Source organism: Bombyx mandarina, chromosome 15, assembly GCF_030267445.1.
Source record: "Bombyx mandarina strain Sakado chromosome 15, ASM3026744v2".
NCBI lineage: Eukaryota > Metazoa > Arthropoda > Insecta > Lepidoptera > Bombycidae > Bombyx > Bombyx mandarina.
The window spans coordinates 9,724,354-9,751,464 of record NC_143221.1 but is presented as its reverse complement, the minus strand read 5'-3'; the positions used below and the strand labels follow the sequence as shown (position 1 = coordinate 9,751,464).

Sequence of the window (27,111 nt, the reverse complement as noted above, 5' to 3'; positions counted from 1 at the left end):
TATACGATTTACCAACAAGAAAAAAAAACAGTTTAATTTAATTAATATTACTACTTTAACTATTTAATCGTGTTCTTTTTAATTTTTGAAATACATAAATATATGTTTTATTATTTCAAATCGTCGACGTCAAAAAACTTAAGTCTCATCTTTGAACACTAGTTACACCTCATTTACAAGAAATGTCGTGTTTTTCCTATCTTATCAATTTAAAGCGTATTTGTTAGAATTTAATTGGATCATCATGATTCGCAGAGATCATGTTGTTGTTTTTTACATTACTCCGGGAAACACTACGACAAAAACAGTTCTTGAACATAAACCGGCCCAAGTTCAAATTCTTTCCTGCTTTACGAGTACGGAAACCATACATTCGGGACAAGTATTAGGTATACTTACTAATATGGCTTACCAAATTCCGATAGTCGAACCCAAAGCCCATGGATATAGTTGGTCACTAAGCACTTCAACGAGGTGATCAATAAAATATAATAATACGTTGCGAGTATTTTTCATTCAGTCTCATTACAGGTGGTAGGGCCTCTTGTGAGTCCGCACGGGTAGGTACCACCGCCTTACCTATTTCTTTACACCGCTTTACCGAGAAGCAGTAATGCGTTTCGGTTTGAAGGGCGGGGCAGTCGTTGTAACTATACTGAGACTTTAGAACTGATATCTCAAAGTGGGTGGCGCATTTACGTTGTAGATGTCTATGGGCTCCAGTAACCACTTAACACCAGGTGGGCTGTGAGCTCGTGCACCCATCTAAGCAATATAAAAAAATACCAGCATCGCACAGCAGTTGTGGATTAGCGAAAAATTAGGAAAATAATCCAACATATGATTCATTCCGAGTATTCGCTATTGTGTCAATGAGACTGAGCCCTAGGCGAGTTGTTCCCAGAATAGCAAGCAATACCTAATGGCGACGCATTCACAGCTTTTATGAAACACGTTTTCCATGAAATGTCCATTTAGTGGAGTGAACAAACAAAAAATGATTTTATTTCAAGAAATAACTTTTAAAAATAGAAAAAAGAGCCGTTTAGAAATTCATTATTCGTGCAAAATCAGTTTTAATAAACGTTATTTTCAAATTCTTTCATACCCGAATTCCCGAGAAAGTGGGTAACTTCATTCGGATGTTTGTATAGTCTGTTCGGAAATTTATCAGAAGGCACAGGTAAGCAAACCAGGTCGGTAATCTACTACACCTCCATCATACATACGTATGACATATATAATGGATTTGTTAACTAAATTGTCGATCGCAATCGAACAGCAATCATTTGGAAATATTGTATTTAATGCCCTTATTACTCACAAGCTCCATAAATTTTGTATTTCTTTGGTGCGATATTGCTTGCTGCTCGTTCTTAAATTCGTTTTAATTATACCCTAGCGGCACATTGTTATTGAAACACTCAATTAAAGAAAACTCTTTTCTCTGTATCTAATAAAAGTTATTTAATAGTCAATTATAATTACTTGCCTACATGTTTATAAAAAATACTACGTGTTTTACTTTACTATTTTGGCGCAAACAAAAAATACATTCAAAGTAAGACAGGCCAGTAAGTTGATTCTCAAATGCTACAAGTTTCGTGTTTCACGTTTCAAACAGTAATTATTTCTTAAGCTGTTTATTCTTGCTACTTTTTGCTTGTTATGTGCGAGAAACTGCTTCGCAAATCATTTCTAAATTACGTTACAAGATGACTTATTTCGTGATTTCAAAGATTATTTCAACAAAATTATTTTTCCCAAATGAACCCTCACTGTGTGGTGATTTAGGCGCGCGACCTAGAAACAAACAATAGCTTTAATATACGTAGCCGCGTTAAAGCCGTCGGTAATTAATACGTAATCACAATAATTTGTTTAATACAATGTTATTCGATCCTCAAAGCAATTGCGAGACAATACGAAAGTATCAAGAGATCGCAACGAGGAAATGATGACATAGCTACGGAGAATTGAAGTGAAATTAGGTGTTCCACTTTTGCACGCCAGATTACTGAGAAAACTGTCGATGCGGTACACATTGCATCTCAAATTCAATGAAATTATAAAATATGACTAAATGTTTAAGTCATACGTTCTTTGTATTCGTTAGAGATTAAAAGAAGTGATTTTATTGAGTGAGAAGTTATATTTAAATAGCTGTAAATATATTTAATCTGTGCGTGATAAGGTAGATAAGGACAGCAATTGGTTCCGAGGCCAGGTTAAACTGCACCTCTGCACCTGTTATTGTTCTACTTTGCAGTTTATTTTCGCTAAAAATATTCGGGCGGATGGAGATAACCAATTTTTAACGAGCTTTTCCTCCCTATACCTAGTCAGATCGGTAATATATGACATTAAACTTCAAAAGCATTTATCTCAAATGTCAAAACAATGGTCATTAAAAAAAATCTCAAGACCTGGATATATTTTTAAAACATTTTATTTTCATTACTGCCTTTTAAATGTAACAAAAAATCGGTATTCATTATTTACATTGGATTTGCAGATACAAAGGTGCAGCGACACTGAAGTGAACTTGTAGTGTAGGGTTGGGATATACGAGTGGAACTTTCACGATGATATTGACGTAGAATAGTACAAGCTTAAATCTTGTTTGGTATACTCTTATTTTCTATCCATTTCAATACAAGAATCCGTATCTGATCTTTTATCTCACAAGAGCTTCATTCACGAATTTAGTAGAACGAGATTTGGTTACTAGTACAGGTATTTTTTTATTATATGTATTAATGGCTTTAGTGTGCGGCGGTATAACCAAAAATACCGGTTTTCGGTACGTTTCAAGTCTGCGGAGGTCCGTTCCCCCGGGAGATTTCATTGGCAACATGCCTGCGAGGTTCGAGTGATTTTTGCAATTACCGACAGGCGGCACACATATCTGTCGGCAATTTGCCGCTCCTCCCGCGATCTCCGGTGATCGGTTTCTCGGAAACGTTGCATCAACTTCGCACAGTGCACCGAGCTAGCGCGATTAACGCACTAATTACCACTGTACCGCACTCGGACCGGGTACGGACGAGGCTGTCATTACATGAAAAAGGCAACATCTCACGAGGTTTTTGCGGCGGATAATTTTAGTGAAATGGTAGCTTTTTAGAGACTTTTTTAATTATTAAAACAAATAGGTACATGTTAACAGATTTCTTATATTTTAATTGTCGAAATCATCTGTTACAGTGTCTCTTACTGAATATAGCTTTAAAACTTATTAAGATATTTTTAATAATGTTAGACAATTGAGAGTGAAACGAAACAGTTACCAAAAGTAAATTAATCAAAACTAAGTAATAAGATTTTAGCTCAAAGGAAACAGAATTAATCTGCTTCTCTAATCATAAAAATTTAGTGATACTTTGAAAGAGTTCATATATGGCTGTTATTATTGCAAACACTGCAATGTATGAAGCACAACAAGGAAGATGTATGTAGACATTACTTAAATTATAATAAAAAAAATCTACTAAATAAATTAATATTATTGAATATGTTCATATCAGTAATTAATAACTTAACACATAGAACTTCAATATTCATAGCAGTAACTCAATGCCTTATAAAATGTTAATACAACAGGTAATTATTACTTAGAAATCCTGATTGCGATTGAATACAAATGGCTTCCATTTAACTCTATGAATAATCTGTTAATGCAATTAGCTATTGCACAAGTATTTTTTGCTTGAGTTGCATTCAAAATTGTACATCAAAATCAACCTCCTTTCATTATTAAAGTTTGTATTTTAAAATTGCAAATTTTCATTTTTTGTTGTTCCTAAATACATTTTTAATGAAATATACTAATGATTTAAATTTGATATGAAGTTAACAATTTTGAATAGTCATCCATTAAATCTTATCTGTATTTCATAGCCAAATTTGTTTTAAAAAATAATTATTCATTAAATTTTTTTTTACAATTTGGGCAATATCCTGCGATTTTACTGGTAAATATGATAAGACTGTCCGTACTCTATCTCCGTGCTATATGAACGTAACCTTTTATGAACATTATCAAGCCCCACTCAAGGATTTTGTCATAGAAAGGTATAGAAGAAAATTTATTTAACATACTTTTTACTGATGTGGGATAATTTATTTTATATTCCTTTATTGTGTAATATACACCAAAATTTAAAGTAAAACTTATCTATTCTTAGTGTCAAGTACCTAGATTTTTGTTTGTAGTGATCAATGAAGTGTTTTCCATTATGATTATTTTTATATGTATATATTCTATCTTGGAATGCAATAAAAGGATCGACCAATGTTGTAGGATCAATGTGCTTGCTACCACACCATTTGGTCCAGGATGTTTCCCAGCCCTTTAAAGTGAACAAAATAGCCAATATAATAATTTTCAGGTTACAAATACTTTATTTTATTCTATTCAGATTGTTTTTTTAAATTTAAAACAGACATATATTTTAATTGTTATAGATTATTGTGTTACATATAATTTAAAATTTCATCTTATTTTGAAACGATTCAAGATTAATTCTGAATTAGAATAAAAATTATAATGACGATAGCTATGCAAAAGTTTATCTGAAATTTTTATTGATAGCAAAAAAATATTAAAGTAAGTTAAAAGTATCCAAACTTTCTTAAAACTAGCACACACCGGCGTAAGTAATCAATATCTATAACAGTAAATGCAGAAAATTAAGACAAGTGACGGTAAAAACGAAGGATTACTCACCGAATCCGCCGAATCACTATCCAACTTTCCAAGAATTGAATATACACGAAAGTCAAAAACCGATAGTTTCTCTCACCATGTAAAAAAATTCACAACACTTTGAGAAGAGTTTATTTAATATCAAGCTTTTTGTGCTGCATTTATTTATTTTGGCGTGATAAATCGCTGTTTGTTTTTTAGTATGTTACTTTACAGCAACATGACCAACTACCTACACGGGCGAACCACATGCGACTGACAGCTCTCTATTGACAATATTATTTCATTCCTTGTACTGACGTTTGACACTATTGACAGTGCTATTTTCATTTTTTTCAATTAAAAAGGCGCATGTATTACACTATGCAGCCTATCATCATCACGATCATCAGTACAAAGTAGTTCACTGCTGGACATAGCTCTCTCCTAATCCACACTGCTGAGCCCAGTCTTCGGCTTTCCTTATCCACTACTCGTCGGCCACGCTTCGAAGGTCAAACAGTCTAATCTCTGTATATTCTGTTTTTATGAAAAATAGTATGGGGCGAAATGAAATGAGGATTCTTTGAGACATTTGTCAATTGAGATGAAATTAAATGACACGGAATAGCGATAAACTATAGTTTCAGTAAAATGGTGGTTATTGATTGAAACCTTTTCAGTGGATCCCAAGAAACATGTCCAGCGGCTTTGATTCATTTTTCCACATTTTTCCACTTTTCAGATATTAAACAGTTAAAAAATCATCTCTATTACACGTTTAAATCTGAAGAATACCTTAATATTACAAAATAAATCAATTAACACAATGTTGCTTCTCGCGTTCTTACCAAAAAGTCAAATTTGCAAGCACTTGATTTACATTCAAATAATTATTTTTTGTTACGAAAAAATCGTGTGTGTTTGATAATAAATTAAGAAAAAAATTAAGCAATATAGACTATTAATCCGGCAATTTCTCCCAAGTTTAAGAATTTTACTCTAGAGTAAATTTGAGGACTTGATGTCAAGTCACTCGATTGAAGGTGATGTAAGCAATTTTTTTTTTTTTTGTAAGAGCGAGACCATTTTTATTGGTTTGAAAAAAAAGCTGCACAATGTACGAAATGGTAGAATATTTTTAGGTCAGGCGTTACGTTATGTAATTTAATTAAAAAGATCCTCGTTAACCATATTTTTTCGTTTGGCCTTGATATTTTCTAATTGCATACAATCACATGCACATATCAATAATTTAATGTGTTTATTTCTTCTTTCCTTTAGTAGGTAATTTCTTTGCATTTCTTAAATGGCGAAAGGCTCCGAGTGCACGACGGACCATAACTCCGCGCCACCATGCTTGTATTCTTGTTGCTGAATCTCGAAGACGTTTCTCACGAAGAAGTCGGGCCGCTCGTTCTTTTTTAAAGGTAAGCCAAGCTCGCATCTCGCCTTCATGTAGATCGTACTGCAAAATATGTATTTTAATATAACGCATTTAATCTAATTTAAACCTTATGATTTTATGATGCAGGTATCTATCGTCGATTGTACATACGAGTTTTTGCAATTCTGCTCGTCGAGCGCTAACACAGCGAAATTGGTCAGCCTTCTCTTTGAGTCTTCTGTTGATCGTCGCTGTGTCTACTGCATAACGAGAATGCCAATATTCCAAAGACCTTTCTCGTTCCTAATTATAAATAAATAGACATGGTACAAAACACTACGTTCTTTATTGCAATTTTGTTTTAGATGGTAGACGTATTTGTAAAGTAACATTTTTCTAAAGTTACTATGACTTATTAAGACTTCTAAAATTGTTAAAATGCTGTAGCGCTGTAAGTTAAGTAGACCGAAGTTCTTGTGGTAGGACCTCTTGTGAGTCCGCACGGGTAGATACCACCGACCTGTCTATTTCTACCGTGAAGCAGTAATGCTTTTCGATTTGAAGGGTGGCGCAGCCGTTGTAACCATGCTGAGACCTTAAAACTTATATCGCAAGGTGGACGGCGGCATTTACGTTGTAGACGTTCATAGACTCCGGTAACCACTTAACACCAGGTGAGCTGTGAGCTCGTCCACCCATCAAAGCAATAAAAAATAATTGTAAGTCTATGGTCGAACTTTACCCGTTAATAGTATTTTCAAGTGCTTTTAGCATTGAACCATTATATGGGGGATTTGTAGCCTACGTATGATATTATAACGAAATTATTTGTAAGTACCGCTATCTGCAACGAATACGCTTTCAAAAGTTCATCGTGCACCCTTTGCTCGTGATCAGTACGTGGTAATGGTTCTCTTTTTATATTATATTCTAGTTCCAATGATTCAGCTCGAGCTTGCAACCATTTCTCAGTGTAGCAGAGGCGTGTGCTCGCGTTCAAATATTCATCCTGAAATGTTCAAATTCTTTCGTTTTTTTGCCTATTGGTGATAATGCGCGTTTTTGGGCCACATGAGTTTGCAAGGCCACCGTCCTATTTATTTTTGCCCGATAGGCCTCGATAGCAATAGGAATTTCTTTCAAATGCAGCTTTCCAGACTGGAGAGGATTGACATTTTCGTCAATTCATGAATACTGGTTAAGTATTTAATATAATCTATACTAATAAACCTGAAGAGTTTGTTTGTTTGAACGCGCTAATCTCAGTAACTACTGGTAGGATTTGAAAAATTATTTCAGTGTTAGATAGCCCATTTATTAAAGAAGGCTATAGGATATATAACATCACACTAAGACCAACACAAGCGGAGCACCAATAAAGAATGTTTCAAAATCGGGTTTTTCCCTTTTGAGAGCTTCCGCTGCGTGCGCTGCGGAAACGGTTAAAGTTTCGCTAAAATAATGTATGACAGAATTGTTCCCCTTTATAAGATCTAAAAAGAAGTCCATGATAGCATATGTCTATATATTAAGGTTAGCTCACTAGAAGGTTTTTTATGCTAACCAAATTTGTTCTAAAATAAAGCATTATTTGTGAACTATACCACGCGGACGAAGTCGCGGACAAAAGCTAGTGAAGTAATATTATGAGTAAAAGTCGTAGAAATACAAAATTTGGGAGTAGCGGTTTATTAGACAGAGGTTGGGTATTTTTTGCAGAATTGAATACGTACTAGGTATGTTATATTTGATTAGATTAAATATAGATAGAATTAAATAGTAAAATCTTACACTCCTTTGATCGCGTAAGGTAGCGATTATTTGATCTGCGTCACGAAGTTCGACAGAAAATTGACAACTTTTCATTTTTAATTCTTCGATAATGGTCATAAGAGTCCTGTAAAAACCGATATTATTTAAAAATAAATAATAGCTTAAAAAACTAATAAACATGCTTTCATAGAAAATCCAACAAAAAAATCGAAAATAATTTTATTCTAAAAAAAGCGTGGGGTATCCCTAGTTATTAATATTGTATTGACAGATTTGAGAAGAAGGATTATCATTGTGATAATATCTTAAAAGCACTCCACGCTTTTTTATAATAAAATTATTTTCTGTTTTTTAGTTGGATTTTCTATAAAAGCTGTTTTTTTTATTATTATTTTGAAAATATTATTTTATTATTATTATTTTGAAACTATTATTTATTTTTTGGGTTATGTAGCATTATGTAGGTAACACAAATTATGCATTCAAATACGACAGTTTCAAATTTGCTAAGTGAAAAAAAGAAGGCGCTCAAATGAATTTGTTGTTTTGACTCCCGAAAGTAAATAATGGGTCTAACTATGTAAAATCAATATTTTAATAAAATAAATATAAATAAAATAATTGTCAGCGGTCCTTAATAAGTACGCCAAGTTTCGAGTTAATCAGACGTTTTGAAGGGGGTCAAAATCACGGTCAAAGATTCCATTACATACAATATACTTACATACCTACATATGAAGCTAATAAACGTTATGCCAAATCTACATTTTCCTATTAAACGTCATTAGCTTCTCTTTTGTCTGTTGCCTTACAAGTGAGTACCGTACTGTGAGTCTATCAGAACTAGAATATTTCTATGATTGGTTCGCGGGTAGTCTTGAGTTTCGGTTTGAAGGCTGGAAGATTCCGATCTCATGATTCAAGGTGGATGGTGATTTGTGATGTTGATGGGCTCCGGTAGCTGTTTAATACCAGATAGGCCTTAAGCTAGACTGGCCATGTAAAATACAGATCAAAATTTCAATTAAATAAGAGTTAGTGAAATACGAAATCTGTCACCGTTTTATGCGACTGAGTTAATTTGTTCAGGTATTATGATTTAATATATTTAAGTTCATAAACTATACTTTACTAAATAGGTACATGTAGCTGACGTTTGGCGTTGTAAAAGTATATATTATATGCGTTAATGACTTAAAAATGTATAAACTGATTTAAACCGTTAGATTTCAAATTCAAAACATATTTATTTCTAAACTGAATATTAAATAATACAGGAATACCGCACTGCTTACATAAGGCAGTAATTGCATATTAATTAGTGTCTTCACATCATCTTTATATTTATATCATTTTATCCCTAAATATTTCATATACATATTTATAAAGGTAAAAGTGGTTACATAATGCTCTTTTACTGATAGATATACATGTAATATGACTTATTCACCTGTGTGTTTAGTGCGAGTTTTTTACGTTCTCGATAGCGTAAAAGTTAACTCAAATTTGTATGCAGTTGGAACAGCGCCCCTAGCGGCAAACGTAAGCAAACGTTCCAACTCCATACAAATTTGAGTTAACTTTTACGCTATCGAGAACGTTAAAAAACTCGTACTAAGCACACTGTAAAATTGTGTATCCACCGAAATGAAAATTCACGTTGTATTGGTTGAATCATAATATTAATATAGTAAAGAAACATCTTAGTTCTGTTTGTCATAACTAAATACGATTGTGTAGTAGAGCATGAACTCACATCTTCAGTTGCTGTTTGTTGATCCTTTTGGTAACCACAGATGTGGCTCTTCGTTTTAGAATTTCTATAGATTCTCTCAAAACTTGCCAGTCGCCACGCTCCGCAACACTAATCAGAGTTTGTCGCACTGTTTCTTTAACTGACGACCTTTGGTTATAAACAAATTTTATTACAAGAAGTTGTTTACAGAATATAATATATAAAATTCTCGTGTCACGGTGTGCGTGATTGAACTACTCCAAAACGGCTCGACCGATTTTTGTGAATCTTAGCGTGCATATTGGCCAGGGTAGAGAATCGAACAACATCTATTTTTCATCCCCCTAAATGTTAAAAGGGTGGTCCACCCCTAATTTTCATTTTTTATTTTTTAGACAAAAATTTTTGTTTTTATTTATTTATGATACACCATACAAAAATACATACAACCCAAAAATTTCATCCCTCTACGATCAACCCTTATTTTTTATTTGATAATTAAAAACTTTAATTTTTTTGGCAAGATTTTTATTTTTATTTTGTCATTAATTAAAATGAAAAATCTGATGTTACTCTCAATTTTTCATCCCTCTATGATCAACCCCTATTTTTTATTTGTTAATTATAAACTTTAATTTGTTTGGCAAGTTTTTTATTATTTTGTCATGACTTAAAATAAAAAAAATCATATTACTCTCAATTTTCACTCATATACGATCAACCCCTATTTTTCCATCCCAATTTTTTTTTCTTTTATTATATGCATAGATCCTCAATAAGGTTGCAAGATGGCAATCAAATATTATAATTGTAGTACGATAAATTCTTATTCAGAGTTTATAATTTCAAGTTTTTTTTTTATTGCTTAGATGTGTGGACGAGCTCACAGTCTAAAGGCTCTTTTTAAAAATTACATGTGATGAAGGAGTTATATACGTAGAAAAAGTAAAAGTTGTAAAAGTAAAAAAATAAATAAAAAAGTTTGTTGCCCGTTTTCTCAAAATTAACAAATTGTATCGTATCCTCTTCATCCACCCATGTTTTCAATTATAAATAGAAAAATAATCTATATTCTCATAGTAGACTAATTCAAAAAATCGTATGCTGCTTTTTGTTTGTTGTCTGCATATCGATGAGCGCCATCTATGTAAAAGTTAGCAACTCACCTGTCTCGCAAGAGTTTTTCTCGTTTCTGTCGTTCGTGACCGCCTAAAGGTTTCCATTGTTGAGCTCTCAGTTCGCTGCAGCCTTCTGTAACGCCAATACTTTCGATAGATGTCGTAACTAGTCCAAGGACTTCGTATAGTAATTTCTAAATAAAATTTATTGCTTCATTACTTTTGAATGTAATTGGAAACAAACCTAAAATGCGTGTTATTGCCTGGCACTTGAAATTACCGATTTTACCAACCATTCCTTGTCAGGATAAATCAATTCTGTAAACTGAAAATAACTTGAAGGTAAAATTTTTTGGTTAAAGATTTGTACAAGACTTCTGGAGTTGCACTTTCTTTAAAAACGGGCATGCATTTTTCAAAAGAAAAATAAGCCGAAGTTATTTCTGCTACTCGTAATTAGCTTAATTAAAAACACTTTTAATCCTAGCTTTTTTATTGTTGTATAGTTTCCGACGTTTATACTTTACAGCTCCCATGCCACGGACAAATAGCGAATTCATAATTAGCTATTATTTTTTTAGACAATTTTTATTAGTGCTTGCATAATTTTTTTTTTTTTTATTGCTTAGATGGATGGACGAGCTCACAGCCCACCTGGTGTTAAGTGGTTACTGGAGCCCATAGACATCTACAACGTAAATGCGCCATCCATCTCGAGATATAAGTTCTAAGGCCTCAGTACAGTTACAACGGCAAAAAAATGTATGGGAACGACCACATGACTCCGCTAGCTTAAGTTAATCCCAATCCGTGTAAAATTCTCAAATCGTTAACCCTAATATTACATTTTACTGGCATTACTCGTCGAGAAGTCCAAGTCTTAGCTTGGCTACCGTCACCACTAACAACTTTCTTTTTTTTCTTCAGCCTTTGATACCCGTTGCTAGGCATAGGTCTCCCCTGTTTTATGCAATGTTCGATTGCCCGCCAGTCTCATCTACATCCGCCATTTATAAAAATAAAGTATAATTGCTTGAAAAAAAATGTTGTTCAAGATCTTATCATCATTCAGTTTATAGACATTAATAACATTTACTATTAGACTTAATTTAGTATCTAATAGCGAGAATTTGACTATAAGGATATTTAAGTCTCTAATTCATAATATATTTAATACAATAGTTAGATGCGATGACGCATCGTTCTGTTAATTTAAGATCGACATGGAATTGTAAGGAATCTCAAACCTATTAAGTTTATACATATATAATTATGTATTTGCTCTATGTATACATCATCATATGTACAAGAGGCTTCAACCAAGCTTTTTATGGTTAAACAGCCATGTAAAATCTATCCTAGATTCAATTACCTTGAAGGCAAAAATACGTATTCCAGAAAGTTTTTCCGTAGCGTATGTTCTGAAGAATTTAAGAACAGATTCCAGAATTGTAACTTTTCATAAATACGTCTGATTTTCAATAGCAAATGAGGTTGTACTTAGAAGTGATTTTGAAATGCCCATAACATAGCAATGAGGTAGTGGAATATGTGTCAAATAGAATTCAGACACGAATTTTGACACAAAGAAATTTTGTAATGAAGAGCTATGATCGGAAATCATTCTGCAGAAAGAAATATGTGCAGCTCATATTTGACACAGCACAAATGGACCCCCACGAAGCTACGACGTTTCCGAATGCTACTAACCGGGTACAGTCATCTAATCTAATGATTCAATATGGTTTTGCCTTTAATAGGATGAGACATGGATTTGATCGTGGGCCTATAACATCGTGGCCCTTAGTGGATAATAAATAGTCCGTGATAGAGAAGTGAACACGAAAACTGTCATGTATTGGAATATTTCCTAACTGAAAATGAGATTAAATAATCGAATAGTTTTAATCCGGTCTATGGTTGGCCAGCGGCAGTATTTTTTCTTTTCTTATTTCCGAAGCAAATGGGTTGACTGCTTTGTGTCCAGTACAGGCAGGATGGTGGTAGGCCTTCACAATACGGTCAACTGTTACGTTTCTTGTTTGTAAACGTTTTTTTTTTGTGTGAATTTCTTTAAATTGATTTACTTACCGAGAATTTGCAACTGCAATAAAACAACTTCCATCGACAAAGTAAACAGCAACGCGTCCATTTTACTGATCCTGTAATAGTGGCCATGTCATTTTATTTACAATCATTCTTTTTGTATTTAAATATCCCGTTTTTATATCTCGAATTTAATCTGTGCATTCGGAGATTTGATATGTAACTAAAACGGTATATAAAATAATAATAAATCAACCCCGTTTTGGGACGCTTTACTTTACAAGTAGTTTTATCTGCTTAAGTCAATTAATATTTCTTATAGTACAGCATACATTAATTGACATCATAACTATTGTAAACTTCTAAGAGCAGTGATTCTCAACAGGTTTTTTCATCGCGACAAACTTTAAAAGATTTCAAAATTTGACGACGCACAGAGCAAAATACTATTTATTTAAATATCTATTCCTGTTAAAATAAATTTCGAACCTTCTATATAATTGTAAAAAAAAAAAAAATTTATTTAGTGACTTTTATTTAATTTAAACTTTGCTGTTATTAAAAAAAAGCGATGTCATTCGTAATACCTATGTAAATCCATTTCTAAAATTTGGCGGCACAGCATAGTGCTGGGGACAGTGGTAGGACCTCTTGTGAGTCCGCGCGGGTGGGTACCACCTGCCTATTTCTGCCATGAAGCTGTAATGCGTGTCGGTTTGAAGGGTGGGGCAGCCGTTGTAACTATACTTGAGACCTTAGAACTTGTATCTCAAGGTGGGTGGCGCATTTACGTTGTGGATGTCTATGGGCTCCAGTAACCACTTAACACCAGGTGGGCTGTGAACTCGTCCACCCATCTAAGCAATAAAAAAAGAGACAGAACCTAAATACTTTTTTATTTATTTATCACAGTCTATTTTATTTGAGCGTAGAAAAATTAATTTTCAATAAAAGGATCGTTCGGTGCCTTAGTTTGACCTAACAAAGACATAAGACGTAATATCCGCTATAATGTTGTAGCAGTGATTTTCAATCGTTTTACAAAAGGCCGTCATAGCATATCCGGAACATAATAATGAGCTCCACCATTTGCAATATACAAAATATGATAGTCTCTAAGTAAATTGCTTTTAGAAAGACGCTGTGAAAAGCGTAAACAACTTAGATTAACACAATGACGTGTGTTGATAATGTTGATGTAATATGATAGTAAAATGGACAAAGGCGAAACCTGGTAACGATAAAATGGAACCAAAACTGATTTCGACTCATTAATTTGAGCTATGCTTAAGAAGATTAAATCTGGTCCGGGATATTTGAATGATAAGAAAAGAAAAATAGTCGCATTTTTTAACTGGATCTAAGTTTTATTCTTCTTTTTTTTTTTATTGCTTAGATGGTTGGACGAGCTTACAGCCCACCTGGTGTTAAGTGGTTACTGGAGCCCATAGACATCTACAACGTAAATGCGCCACCCACCTTGAGATATAAGTTCTAAGGGTCTCAGTATAGTAACAACGGCTGCCCCACCCTTCAAACCGAAACGCATTACTGCTTCACGGCAGAAATAGGCAGGGTGGTGGTACCTATCCGCGCGGACTCGCAAGAGGTCCTACCACCAGTAATTACGCAAATTACAATTTTGCGGGTTTGATTTTTATTACACGATGTTATTCCTTCACCGTGGAAGTCAATCGTGAACATTTGTTGAGTACGTATTTCATTAGAAAAATTGGTACCCGCCTGAGATTCGAACACCGGTGCATCGTTTCAACACGAATGCACCGGATGTCTTATCGCTTAGGCCACGACGACTTCTTAAATTGCTGCTTTGTTATAGATTCACTTATAACAAAGCAGGAGTTTGTATTGTATGTATTTTCGGTCTTATTTAAAATATAAAATAGAAGGTTAATGGAAGAATAAGCTGACGTTAGTTAAAATTCGATTGAGCCTATTGAGCATTTGATAATAAAGCTTTCAAATTACTTTTCACTAAGGGCTATCCGAAAAAATATCACCCCGTAATAAGAAGTTTGTCGAAGTATTGCATTTAATATGTATAATCGTTCATTAAAAAAAAAAATTAAAAAAAAAAACAATTGACTCAATAAGTAAGCAGGACCCTATTATAAGTCTGTTTTAGTCGATCGAAATAAATAAAAACATAGCCGGTTTATATATATTTTAATAAATTTTTCACATTTTTTACTTTTGATAGACAGTAAAATTGCAGCCAGGGTTTGCAATCTTTTGGAAAATAACATTTAGTCTTGAGAGGCGATTAAATTACGGTAAAATTTGAACAATCTCAAAAAAAAAAGAAAATGTTTATTTGGGTTCATGTGTAGCGCACGTCTATGCGCTACGCAGACCAATGTCAAACGTAGTGTGTAAAATCTGGGGAGAAACGGTGAGGGGAAATAACCGTATGAACAGTAAGCACTACAATAAATCGTGTAACAAAAATCAAACCCGCCAAATTATAATTAGCGTAATTACTGATGGTAGGACCTCTTGTGAGTCCGCACGTGTAAGGTACCACAACCCCGGCCTATTTCTGCCGTGAAGCAGTAATGCATTTCGGTTTGAGGGGTGGGGCAGCCGTTGTAGCTATACTGAGACCTTAGAACTTATATCTCAAGGTGGGTGGCGCTTTTATGTTGTAGATGTCTATGGGTTCCAGTAACCACTTAACGCCAGGTGGGCCGTGAGCTCGTCCAACCATCTAAGCAATAAAAAATAAAAAACCGCAGATATGACGTGATCGTTGCATAAAAAATAGGGGAAAAAATTAAAAGGTCTTCGATATGTGACACATACTCGTATGAAGCCGGGAGAGCCCCGATTATAATTACCATAGATAATACACTTAATTATATGACGTTCGAATTGAAATGTGTTTTTTTTTTGGACGTCGCGTAGTAGCAATATTGTGTACTATGACAACGTTTTAGTTATCGAGACCTAAAAGAAGCTTAGATTACCTTACAAAGCTCCGACATAAAAAAAAATATGATTGTATGTATGTATGTATGAAGAAGAATTTGTCAGTGTAATAATATTCATTACTAATTTCCTAGATCAACTGAATCAGTAATTGCTGACTGAATTCATTAAGAAGAAGATAAGTTTTCTGATAGTTACTGGTTTTGTATGTCAAACTACTTATTCCATATTTACCTTTGATCAAACTCCATTCTGTTGTTAATTGAACTAAATCCTCAACTAAATCGCTAAATACTTATTCAACGTACAACTGTAAACACTTTTGATTACATTTAATGATTTATAATACCTTATTCGCGGGAATATCTGTTTCGTCAATATGTACGCACTGAGTACATACAGTAAGTAAGTTTCCACAATATCCTAGCAACGTAAATGATAAATCAATAAGATTGTTACCGTTTGATTTTCTGATAGAATAATGATATAAGTATATAATAATTTTACAAATATTTGATTGACGAATTACGAAGTTCTCAAGGAGATTACGTTATTCGTGGCAGTTTTCATAGTTTTATGGAATTAATAATTAACGGTTCATATCATAGCTGCATTTATTGACCTAAAACAGTAGAACGTGCAAACAAAAAACGATAAAAAACGACACGTAGTATCGTTTCACTCAAAGTTGGTTACGCAAAATTCATGATTTAATCCGGACCGTAATAAGGACGATATTTAATCCCTACAATTAAGGGTATTATATGAAAAGGTTCCATGAACGATGAAAGTTTGACGAAGCAAAAATTATCAAAAAGTAGCCGGGAGGTGCTTTTTGCGATACTTATTCTTGTCGAACTCATCGACGCAACTTAATCCATAAACATAACCCACTAAGGTTCTCACCTGATCTTCAGTGGGTCGCAATCCCGATACGGTGGTAGATCTTTTATTGCTCTTATAGTCAGACGAGCATACCTGATGGTGAGTTGTTACCGTCGCCCATGGACTTCAGCAATGCCAAGGGCAAAGCCAAGCCACTGCCTACCGTTAAGTACTCTCCATAAGCCTCGTTTGAAGAAGGACATGCTATAGCGCTAGGGAAACACCGTGGAGGAGGAGATCATTCCAAAGTCCAATGGTACATGGCAAAATGATTTCGGGAATCGCACTGTGGATGAATGCAGTGGCTCTAGGTAGTATGGATGAACTCTACTCCGGTGGCGCGCGGTGCGTTGGTAAAAACGAGATGATGGGATAATCTCGAACACTTCCTCAGACTGAAAGTCGATAATCGAATGTTGCACATTTTTTTAAAGAAGAACCTCATAGGTACCATTTGAAAAAAGTTTCACTCAATAATCTCAAGCCATGAAGGTTCTATGTCTTTTCGAAGTACCTATTACAATAAAACGGCATTTTCTTAATTTAACTCTTATTACGTATGTACTGTAAGCCGTCGAATTCAGCGAAACACTGCTCTTGGTATGGCAAATGTTAGTATGGCTTCCCACGTTGAACGCACCGACCTCACCTACCAAGTCCTGCGTAGTTGGAGTAGCCCCATAGGGTAACAACGATTAGGTACGGAAAATGAGAAATTATTCGAGATGATACCGGCATCTCATTTTTACCATCGCACCGTCCGCCACCAGAGTAGAGTTCATCCATACTACCTGGAGCCACTGCGGTCATTCACAGTACGTTTCCAGAGGTCTTTATTGCCACGTACCATCCGGCTATGGAATGAGCTCCCCTCCACGGTGTTTCCCGAGCGCTATGACATGTCCTTCTTCAAACGAGGCTTGTGGAGAGTATTAAACGGTAGGCAGCGGTTTGGCTCTACTCCTGGCATTGCTGAAGTCCATGGGCGACGGTAACCACTCACCATCAGGTGGACCGTATGCTCGTCTGCCTACAAGGGCAATAAAAAAAAAAGCGATGCATACCTACACGATAATGTCAAATTCGGCGGATGCGGAGGTAATGACCTGAGGCAGTCACGCGCTACTCACGCCTAAAATGTGTTGAGCAGTAATGGAATCACGTGGCTCTCGAGGCGTCGAGGTTTAAATTAAATAACGTTGGCTAATTATAGCTCGTAGACGACGGAGTATCTCGAGGCTGACATCAGAACAGTGGGATAACTTCGCTTGCTTCTTACTTAGTTATGATTTAGTTGTGCCGGTTCAGTGCAACGCCTTATTTTAGTGATTATCAATTTAATTGTTGTAAAAGTTTTTAGAGGAGGCCACGACCCTCAGCATTGAGGATTATCGACGCAAGGACGAGGATCAATTTAATATTCTGCAGAGAAGAAGAGAGCCGTTGATATAAACTATCTATTAAAATTCGGAATGTACTTTTCGAGAGAGATTTTGAAAAATCTAATTAATTTTATGGAAAGGCTGTTGTAAAAAAAAAAACAGTCGATAAGCGACTATCGGAATTTCCAGCGAGATTTCACTAAAACTGAACAATATAGTGTATAATTTTAACCTCGAATATCTCATCACATATTACTGCAAGCGGTTTCTCTTTGTACACAAAATTAATTGTGGATTCCTTCTCTGAGAACAACATCAGCCCGATATCAAAGACATAGTTTCTATGAAGTACCTATCGAAGAATTGCGATCATTAAATTTACACGTCAACACTGTTCTATTTTCGTAAAATTTGTGTATTTTTTATTTATTAAATAAAACAATCGTTTAAATAATGTAACATTTTATTGATCGTTATTTATATGTTTCTATTACGTTTCTCTACTTTAAATATTCTACAAGACAATGAAAATTAATACTGGTTTCGTAAAATTACGCTGTACATATTACACTTATGAACTAATAACAGCAACTAATAAATAGCATTTACGTTTGACATAACCACTAATAATTTTTAGGAAACAAGATTTAGGAGCCAAAATAAGCCGTACGATTTAACTTTTTGGCACAAATAAAGCAATCCTGGCGTCAAACAGAATATTTACTACACGACCAAAATTAATTTCACGATAATAATAATAGTATGTATGTATACTACATGCAATATTCTTTAGCAAATTAGTTAACGTGGCGTTTAAAAGAAAATCTATTATCAATCTTCATAATAACATTTCAGTGAATGCACGACACCAAAATTACACATCACATATATATATATTGAGCTAATAACATACACTAATTTTAAAACATTCTATAGTTTCTGAAATACAATCTAAGCAAGGAAACATTTAATTATTTTTTTTAATTCACAACTAACATAGGAACGATATTCCGTATAAATTGAAAACAAACAAATCTTAACTTTCTATGCTATATTAAAATTTCTAATAAAAACGAATAATATTTTTAAGTTTGTTGGACTGTCATCTCGCTTCCAGCTGAGTAGCGATGACAGCGGTAACAAATACAGTGGTACAGGCCGGAGTCAGCGGTCTAGTTGTTGTAAAGGTACGAAGCGGGCTCGCCCCATACACCTTAAACGTAATAATAAAAAACAAAACCTCATAAATCGTCGTTATCATCAAATTAGCGGTAGGCAGCGGCTTGGCTCTGCCCCTGGCGTTGCTGAAGTCCATGGGCGACGGTAACCACTCACCATCTGGTGGGCCGTACGCTCGTCCGCCTACAGGGGCAATAAAAAAAATACTACACCATCTTACACGTCTATCTTCGAGAACAATAAAAATATTAAAAAACACTAATTTTTAATATCGCATCTACATATTTTATTTGTTATCGGTATCGACTACAAAGGCTATAGTGCAAAATAATTTAAATAAAAGGCTATAGCGTAAATACTAAGACTTTAAAATCTATTATAGTTATAACATTTTTACTGGTGGTAGGACCTCTTGTGAGTACACAAGGATAGGTACCACCTGCCTATTTCAGCCGTGAAGCAGTAATGCGTTTCGGTTTGAAGGGTGGGGCAGTCGTTGTAACTATACTTGAGACCTTAGAATTTATATCTCAAGGTGGGTGGCAGATTTACGTTGTAGATGCCTATGGGCTCCAGTAACCACTTAACACTAGGTGGGCTTTGAGCTCATCCACCTATCTAAGCAATAAAAAAACAAATAATAATAATAATAAAAATAATACCTATAGCTATACTTAAATCAAAACTCTTATTATCTATATATTAATACGTGAAGCAAAAACTTTGTATCCCTTTTTACGAAAATTGCGCGGACGGAGGAGTATGAAATTTCCCACACTTATAGAGAATATAGAGAAGAAGTGCACATTGCTAATATTTTTTTAAATAATGCATAAAAGATACATTAAATTAATAAAGAAAACATTACACACACTACATACCATGTATTTGACGCACACACGCATGCATACTATTTATTGTCAAACTTTTGTTCTTGACGTCTGTTGTCAAATTGAGAATAGATTAAATATCTTTTGTCTTTGTTAATATTTTTTATAGTGTAGTCTTGGCGAAATTCGTGATTATAGAAGTATAAAATGCAATCATAATAGTGTACAAACTTACAATTCCAATTAGTTATAGTCGAATTTCGACTACTGCGGGACCTCTAGTAATATAAGATACATCAATGATTCTTGATCACTTCGTTGATCTAGGTAGCTGAACTTGGCTACTGTACCAAAATCTCAGAGTTCGATTCCCGATCTATTCCGCTTGAAGATACTAGCTTGGATCCGTTTAATATGAAACGTTCAATTTAGATTTAAATCGACTTTTAATCCACTTTATGGATTTGATTCGATCTAAAACTAGTTTTCGCATTGAGTTCTAGAGACTTGTGTTTTTCTTCAAGTTAATAAACTAAGATAGTAACTATATTTAACTTTAAACTTACTATGAATTTGCAAAATTAGTTCTAAGTTGCTAGCAGCTTATACAAGAATACAGAGCAAATAAAATCTTTAGATCTGCAACTTTCTACGGATGGAGCGTATTTATTAAACATTCAGGACTTTGTTGTGGTTCAGTGATTAAATGGATCAATACAAATGGATAGAATTTCTGATAAGTGATTCGTTTCAACTCTGTGAATATTGCAGGTTTTAACCAGTTTGAGATCCAGTGTTTTTATTTGAAGAAAATGACAGACCGGCATTCGTCCGTAATTATTCTACCAAACCAATACGATCATCTCATTGATTAATAGAGCTTTTCGCGTTATGCATCGGATTTGAACGATCATTCATTCATTCATTCATTCATTCATTCATTACAAAAAATTCAAATATAAAATACAAAGTATAAAGATGTATAAAGAAATACCAAAAAAAAAATTGTATCTGATTTTCTTAATAGTAATAATAAATGCGATACGCTTAAACGAGAGGAAACAAAGTTTTGGAGCGTGTTTGTCATTTTGTTCACATTTTTATTCTCCGTGTAAAATACCACGAAAACTCGAACCAATTAGAATGTCATATTTCAAACTTGCTACGATAGTTTGTCGAAGTTGTCATACAGTTCAACAGCTGCAAATTTAATCCTCTAAATTTAGATGTCGTATATTGCAACTTTTGCACAACACGTGACACTTGTATGTTTATCAAATACTAGTAGTCCCGCAGTAGTCGAAATTCGACTATAATTAATTGGAATTGTAAGTTTGTACACTATTATGATTGTATTTTATACATCTATAATCACAAATTTCGCCAAGACTACACTATAAAAAATATTAACAAAGTCAAACAATATTTAATCTATTCTCAATTTGACAACAGACGTAAAGAACAAAAGTTTGACAATAAATAGTATGCATGCGTGTTTGCGTCAAATACATGGTATGTAGTGTGTGCAATGTTTTCTTTATTGATTTAATGTATCTTTTATGCATTATTTAAAAAAAATATTAGCATTGTGCACTCCTTTTCTATATTCTCTATAAGTGTGGAAAATTTCATACTCCTCCGTCCTCGCAATTTTCGTAAAAAGGGATGCAAAGTTTTTGCTTCACGTATTAATATATAGATTCATGAAGTTAAGTACATACGTACCTAGGTACCTCTATATACACAATATGTTAGAGACATTCAAATTCAACTTTCATACACTTTACTTTGATAATAGACTTAATTTGATTTACGGTACGTTTTTAATGTGTTCCCCTCTTGTTTATTGACTAATGTTACTTACACGATATTAACTTACACGAAAATTACTAGTGTAGTTTAATAATATGTGTATTTAGCTTAAATATAAAAAAACACGTACATATAATAAACGGAACAAACTCGTAGTTATATTAAAGCGATGTTAATAATATAACTAAATAATAAAATAATAAAACTAAACCATTATTATCGGTCCTTCATGCGTGCGCAAGTTTTCAAATTAATCGCACCTTTTAAAGTCTATTAAATGACGTTAATAAATTTCGCTTTATACAAACGAAAATACACACCAAGCTAATAAAATCGTAATCAAAACTGTTTTAAAGGTAAAATGCTTTTTTTTATTGGTATTTTATTCTTTCTGAAACCGTAAAGTAGTATTAATCTATACTAATATATAAATCTACAGTGGTTTTTACGAATGTTCCGTTATAACTACTGAACCATGCATCCGATTGACTTGAAACTTGGTATCCATATAGAAAATACATGTACTTAATGGATAGGCTAATATTTATATGAATGTTGGACTTCCTAAGAATAATGACAATAAATAATAATGTTAATTTTAAATGCCCAGCGAAGCGGGCGAGTACGGCTAGTTATGTCTATGACTCGTGTTCACAACTGATTAAATTACCTCGTTTACCGACGTTCTGCAGGAAAAGTCGATTGGCGACAGCCTGTCTCTGGTTAGCCTCGCGCATTTGCTTACGGGCCACCTCAAGCAACAGCCGCTGCCGAAGCACTTCCATCGGGTTGTTGATAGACAGCGATGGCATCTTGCGTTTCGGCCGCGCCCGACCCGAAGACTGGGAGAATTCGGCCATTCTCTGTGTAATTCCAATTCAATCTTAAAACATATTCTAAGCTAGCTCATAGATTTTTATCACCTAAATTTGCTACTATACAATCAACAGTTCTACGTATGTATAATTACAAATCAATTTTGTTATTGCATCAATTAATAAATAATTGTTTCTTGAAATCAACCATTGCTTAGTTGTTGAAATGAAACGGCTTTATCAGTCAAATTCAAAATTCAAATTCAATTAGCATTCTAATAAATACTTTCGGAAGCCATTTTCTGGGCACTAATCAGGATTGTAACTTCATAATTGAGCAAGTCAGACGTCATTTGTTTCTTCTCGAACCGATAAGAAGAACAATAATAGGCTAAGAAGGGTAACGAATAATGTCAGAAATGTCAAAGAACAATTAGTTTTAATTGCGAACGTTTTGTAAAAATAGTCGACCTTACCAATAAGCGCTATCTAGGAATTATTTTATGTGTAATTTTAGGCTTAATCTTTTGTTAAGACTTTAAAAACCCGATTATAATTAAATTTGGGTTATTATTAAAAAAGCTTAAATAATAATTATTAAAAATACTTAAATTGCTAAGTAATTTATCTTCTCTCCGATTAATTATTCTTCTTAGTACATAGTTAATATTGAGTTATCGTACCTAGCGTATGTAGCACAAATTGCCGAAAATCGACGCTGTTGATGAAAAATTAACGATTTACTATTTTTAGGTTTCACTACTGGTAGCTTTTTTTATTGCTTAGACGTGTGATCGAGCGCACCTGGTGTAAAGTGTACTTGGATACATATACATACATACAACAATAACGTCAAAGGGTGGGTTAACCTTTGTACCATAGAACTGAGACTTAGAACTCATGTCTTAAGCTTAGCGAGATATCGGAACGCATTACATTTGGCGGCAGAGACAGGCTGGGCGGTGGTACCTGTTCGTGAAAGCTCACAAGACATCCCACCACCAATACAGTGATGCTAACCGAAATTATTTGATTAAAACTAAAATGAATTGATTGAATGAACCTCAATGTTGGTCTTGACTAGTTTATTAATGTTATATTTTAATTTCAACCACAGAACCCCTCTATAGAACGTTTCCAGATAAAATTTCACCACGCACCAATCTACTTTTCAATAAATTCGTTTCGCCAAAACGACGGGACTCTTGTAGGATCACTTTGTTGTCCGTCTGTCGACACTTAAAATCGTTTTTCTCGGAGAAGGGTATCAATTTGAAATGAGCATCAAACCGGTCGCCGATTACTTAAATATTGTCGGCCGTCTGGTGTAGTGGTAAGTGACATGGTCACTACACAAGGGGGTCGCGGGTTCGAATCCCGCCAAGGGAGGATATTTGTATGATAAATATAAAATGTCTTTTCCAGGGTTATGGATGTTTATTAAATATATGTATGTGTATAATAAAAATCTTACATTTATTTCCGTTATCTGGTACCTGTAATACAAGTTATTTACGAACTTAGCACGGGACCAGTTAACGTGGCGTGATTATTGGTAAATATTTATTTATTTATTTATTATTTATTGTATGTAGGTACACCACATCGACATCAGAAAACTTAACCACCACTTAGCAACCCACTGAGTTTCTCGCCGGACCTCCTCAGTGGGTCGCGATTCCGAACCGGTGGTAGATTCTGCGAAGAACTACTCTTGCTAGGGCTAGTGTTAGCAAATTCTCTCAGGTTGAGCCCGTGAGCTCACCTACCCGTCCGGGCATAGCTGGAATATACCGGCTTATACCGGTAGGGCAAAAAATCTTAAGATCCTTTATGTTGCCAAAGAAAAAGTATAGCCATGTTTTGAGGTTAATTAAAACTTGTAGTACACTTCCGGTTGATGTAGCACAAGCATGGGCTAACTAAGCTAGGCTTTGTAATTTACAAACTTACTGTTTCAACTCACTCAAAGAACGTTACATAAAAAATGTATGGGAATAATATTTGTTTAGCCACAGCATGATAAATTGGTTATATTCTTTTTGGCAGCATAGTTTTAATGAAGGTTACGTTTTATTATGAATAAATTTAATAATTAACCTTTGATTAACATTAATTAAATTATACAAGCCCGTTGTAAACATACCAACTATTCAGAAAAACAACATCAAAAATATGCCATAAGTTTCAAAAAAGAAAATTAGGCCTAATTACGCGAACGTGGATAGTGAGATTTTTACCGATTTTCTCAAAAATATAAGGCACTGTTTAATATTGTACTATATTCATTTCAAAATAAAATTATTATATTTTATATAAATATATATAAATTATATTTATTATATATATAAATTACATAATTATAGTCTTTTATATTATAGTCTTTTATACCTACAGTATTTATTATAAAATAATAAAACTATTTAATATCCATTAAATTTTCAAGGCAAAAGTCTGTTGGGATTAATTTTCTTTCGAAATATTTGTAATCATAATTTGATTATTTCTACAACAGTTTCTACAAAATTTCTTTGGGTCACGTTACCTACTTGTTTGAATATTTACTATAGTCGAAACACAGTCAAACTGTCGAAAACGTGCCCGGCGGAAGTCAATTAATAAATTGAAAAGGTAACCGTGCCATGGCGAAGTCTCACCCATCTTATGAAAGGGCTATTATGCTCATTGAATTACGTTTTTCGTCTCGCAGAAAGCGTGAACGATCCATTTCTCAATAAAAGGTGAAATATTTGTAAGAGCTACCTTTATTTCGGCAGATTTCTTTTGATATGTCGTGTTATTGACAAAGTTACATTTGTTCTTTTGGAAAAATTGAATTTGCAAGTAAAATAAAACTAGCGTCAACATTTTGTCGCCACTTCCTGCTTTTTGAAATCAATCTTTGTCGTACGCAATTTTATTGCAATCCATGTACTTTATTCATAGCAAGCGACCCGCCCCCACTTCGTCCAGGTAATTTAAGAATATAATCCTGAAAGTATAATGCAGTAATTATGAACGTACCATTTAATGTACCATTATTTTTCTGCAAAGTTTTATATTTTAAGAAGATTTAAAATTGAATTTTATGCTACTTTCCTCAATAGTGACCAAATTTCTATACAAAGTTTCGAACCATAATACACCCTTTTAGGTGTACGGTACAGTTTTGAAACAACATCGATGTACATATTTTGTTTATTTCTTGATTGAAAATGGCGGATTTTCTAAAAGTTTTCACCCTTTAGGGTAGCCTTAGGTTGAAATATCTAAAAACCCTTTCTTGGTAGATGTTTACACCGAAAATTTTTATTATCAAACTTAAAAAAATGTACCTTTATCGCTTTAGGCCTGCATTAATGAATCGTTCAGTGAGTCAGATAATTAACTATATATGCTTAGAATGAATACGAATCAAGTAATTTCAATATAATAAACGAGGTTCATCATGAGTAAAAATACTTTGAATTCTTTAATTCATTTATTTCGTATGATCAGTTATTGTTAAGTGTAGCTCAGGCTTATAAGATAATTAGATTTTCTTATATTGAATACAGTAGTCAAAACGATTATGAATATTATGGAAACCATATAAATTTTTTGTAAGCATTCACTTCTAGAAAATACGGAAATCATTGAGTATCTGACATAATTGGTACATAAATAAAACAGGCAATAGATTCAACAGGCTTTATTCCATATTCTAAAGTATAATTAAATAACCATTTCAATTATAAATTGGCACAAATTAAAAAAATATTACGAATATAATATGTACTAACAACACAATAATAATAAACAATTGAACTTTTCCAAGTGATTAATAATTAAAAACATTAATATATTACATTTTCATAATTTTTAACGAGTTATATATTATGTTTAAAAAGATCTATAATATTTTCGATTAAATGTCAGAGATTTAAGATTTCCAATGTCCGGATTACGAATTTAGTGTAACTGTTGACTTAATAGAACTTTGCTGGCTTTGCCGATGGCGCCCAATGGAATCCTGCAATTATGATAACCACAGATTAACATAACATAAAAATACATTATTAAATCAATTACATACACAGATCAAATAACAGACATGCATCTACTTAAAAAATAATATTACATGTTAGTAGCATCCATACAACATAAGTACGTAAAAATAAGCATAACCATTATGTTAATTAACGTACAGTACTAATATAAAATGTCAATAAGAAACAATATATAATTAATGATGTGTTTTCTTATTAGCTTAGATATGCCAGTCATTCAGCCAGCCATGCATAAAAACATCTTTGCCCGTTAAGACTATATCAAATAAAAAAAATACTTTCATTAGAATAACTGCTATAACACTCTTAAGACTAGAACGAATGTCTGCATACGCTACAGAATTAGACAGCGCTGTGGTACCAATCTGTGCGGCACAACACGCATACCATTCATTTATGAATTTTGGAGGTTTCATTACATTACACGAACACGATATTGTTCTTTCATCGCAAGCGTCGTTCGT

General features: G+C 33.7%; 3 protein-coding genes across 6 annotated transcripts in view; all 3 read right to left on the bottom strand.

Annotated features, from left to right (window-relative positions):
* The window catches only part of LOC114247967 (uncharacterized), a 62,138-nt gene extending 57,162 nt beyond the window's left edge, over nt 1-4,976 (bottom strand). The window contains exon 1 of the mRNA XM_028181064.2: nt 4,730-4,976. The gene's annotated coding sequence lies outside the window, so the exon portion shown is untranslated. The remainder of the gene's footprint in view (nt 1-4,729) is intronic.
* A 782-nt stretch (nt 4,977-5,758) lies between these two features.
* On the bottom strand, nt 5,759-16,058 carry LOC114247993 (dynein regulatory complex protein 9). Its single transcript, XM_028181096.2, has 8 exons — nt 15,930-16,058; nt 12,792-12,862; nt 10,749-10,833; nt 9,604-9,750; nt 7,866-7,971; nt 6,913-7,083; nt 6,246-6,377; nt 5,759-6,155 (listed from the first exon to the last, which is right to left on the bottom strand). Exons 1-8 carry the CDS (start codon nt 15,944-15,946, stop codon nt 5,952-5,954), a joined length of 933 nt encoding a protein of 310 aa, XP_028036897.2. The 5' UTR covers nt 15,947-16,058; the 3' UTR covers nt 5,759-5,951.
* A 2,349-nt stretch (nt 16,059-18,407) lies between these two features.
* Dh44 (corticotropin-releasing diuretic hormone 44) overlaps nt 18,408-27,111 on the bottom strand; it is a 45,390-nt gene continuing 36,686 nt past the window's right edge. For 3 of the 4 annotated variants that reach the window (XM_089732954.1, XM_089732955.1, XM_089732953.1), the window contains 2 exons: nt 22,454-22,646; nt 18,408-19,175 (listed from right to left, as the gene is read on the bottom strand). In XM_089732954.1, coding sequence (XP_089589080.1) covers nt 19,135-19,175; nt 22,454-22,646 — 234 coding nt within the window. In that variant the 3' untranslated portion in view covers nt 18,408-19,134. Of the gene's footprint in view, nt 19,176-22,453; nt 22,647-26,274; nt 26,611-27,111 lie in introns of those variants that run through there. The other variant, XM_089732956.1, reaches the window with a different exon arrangement.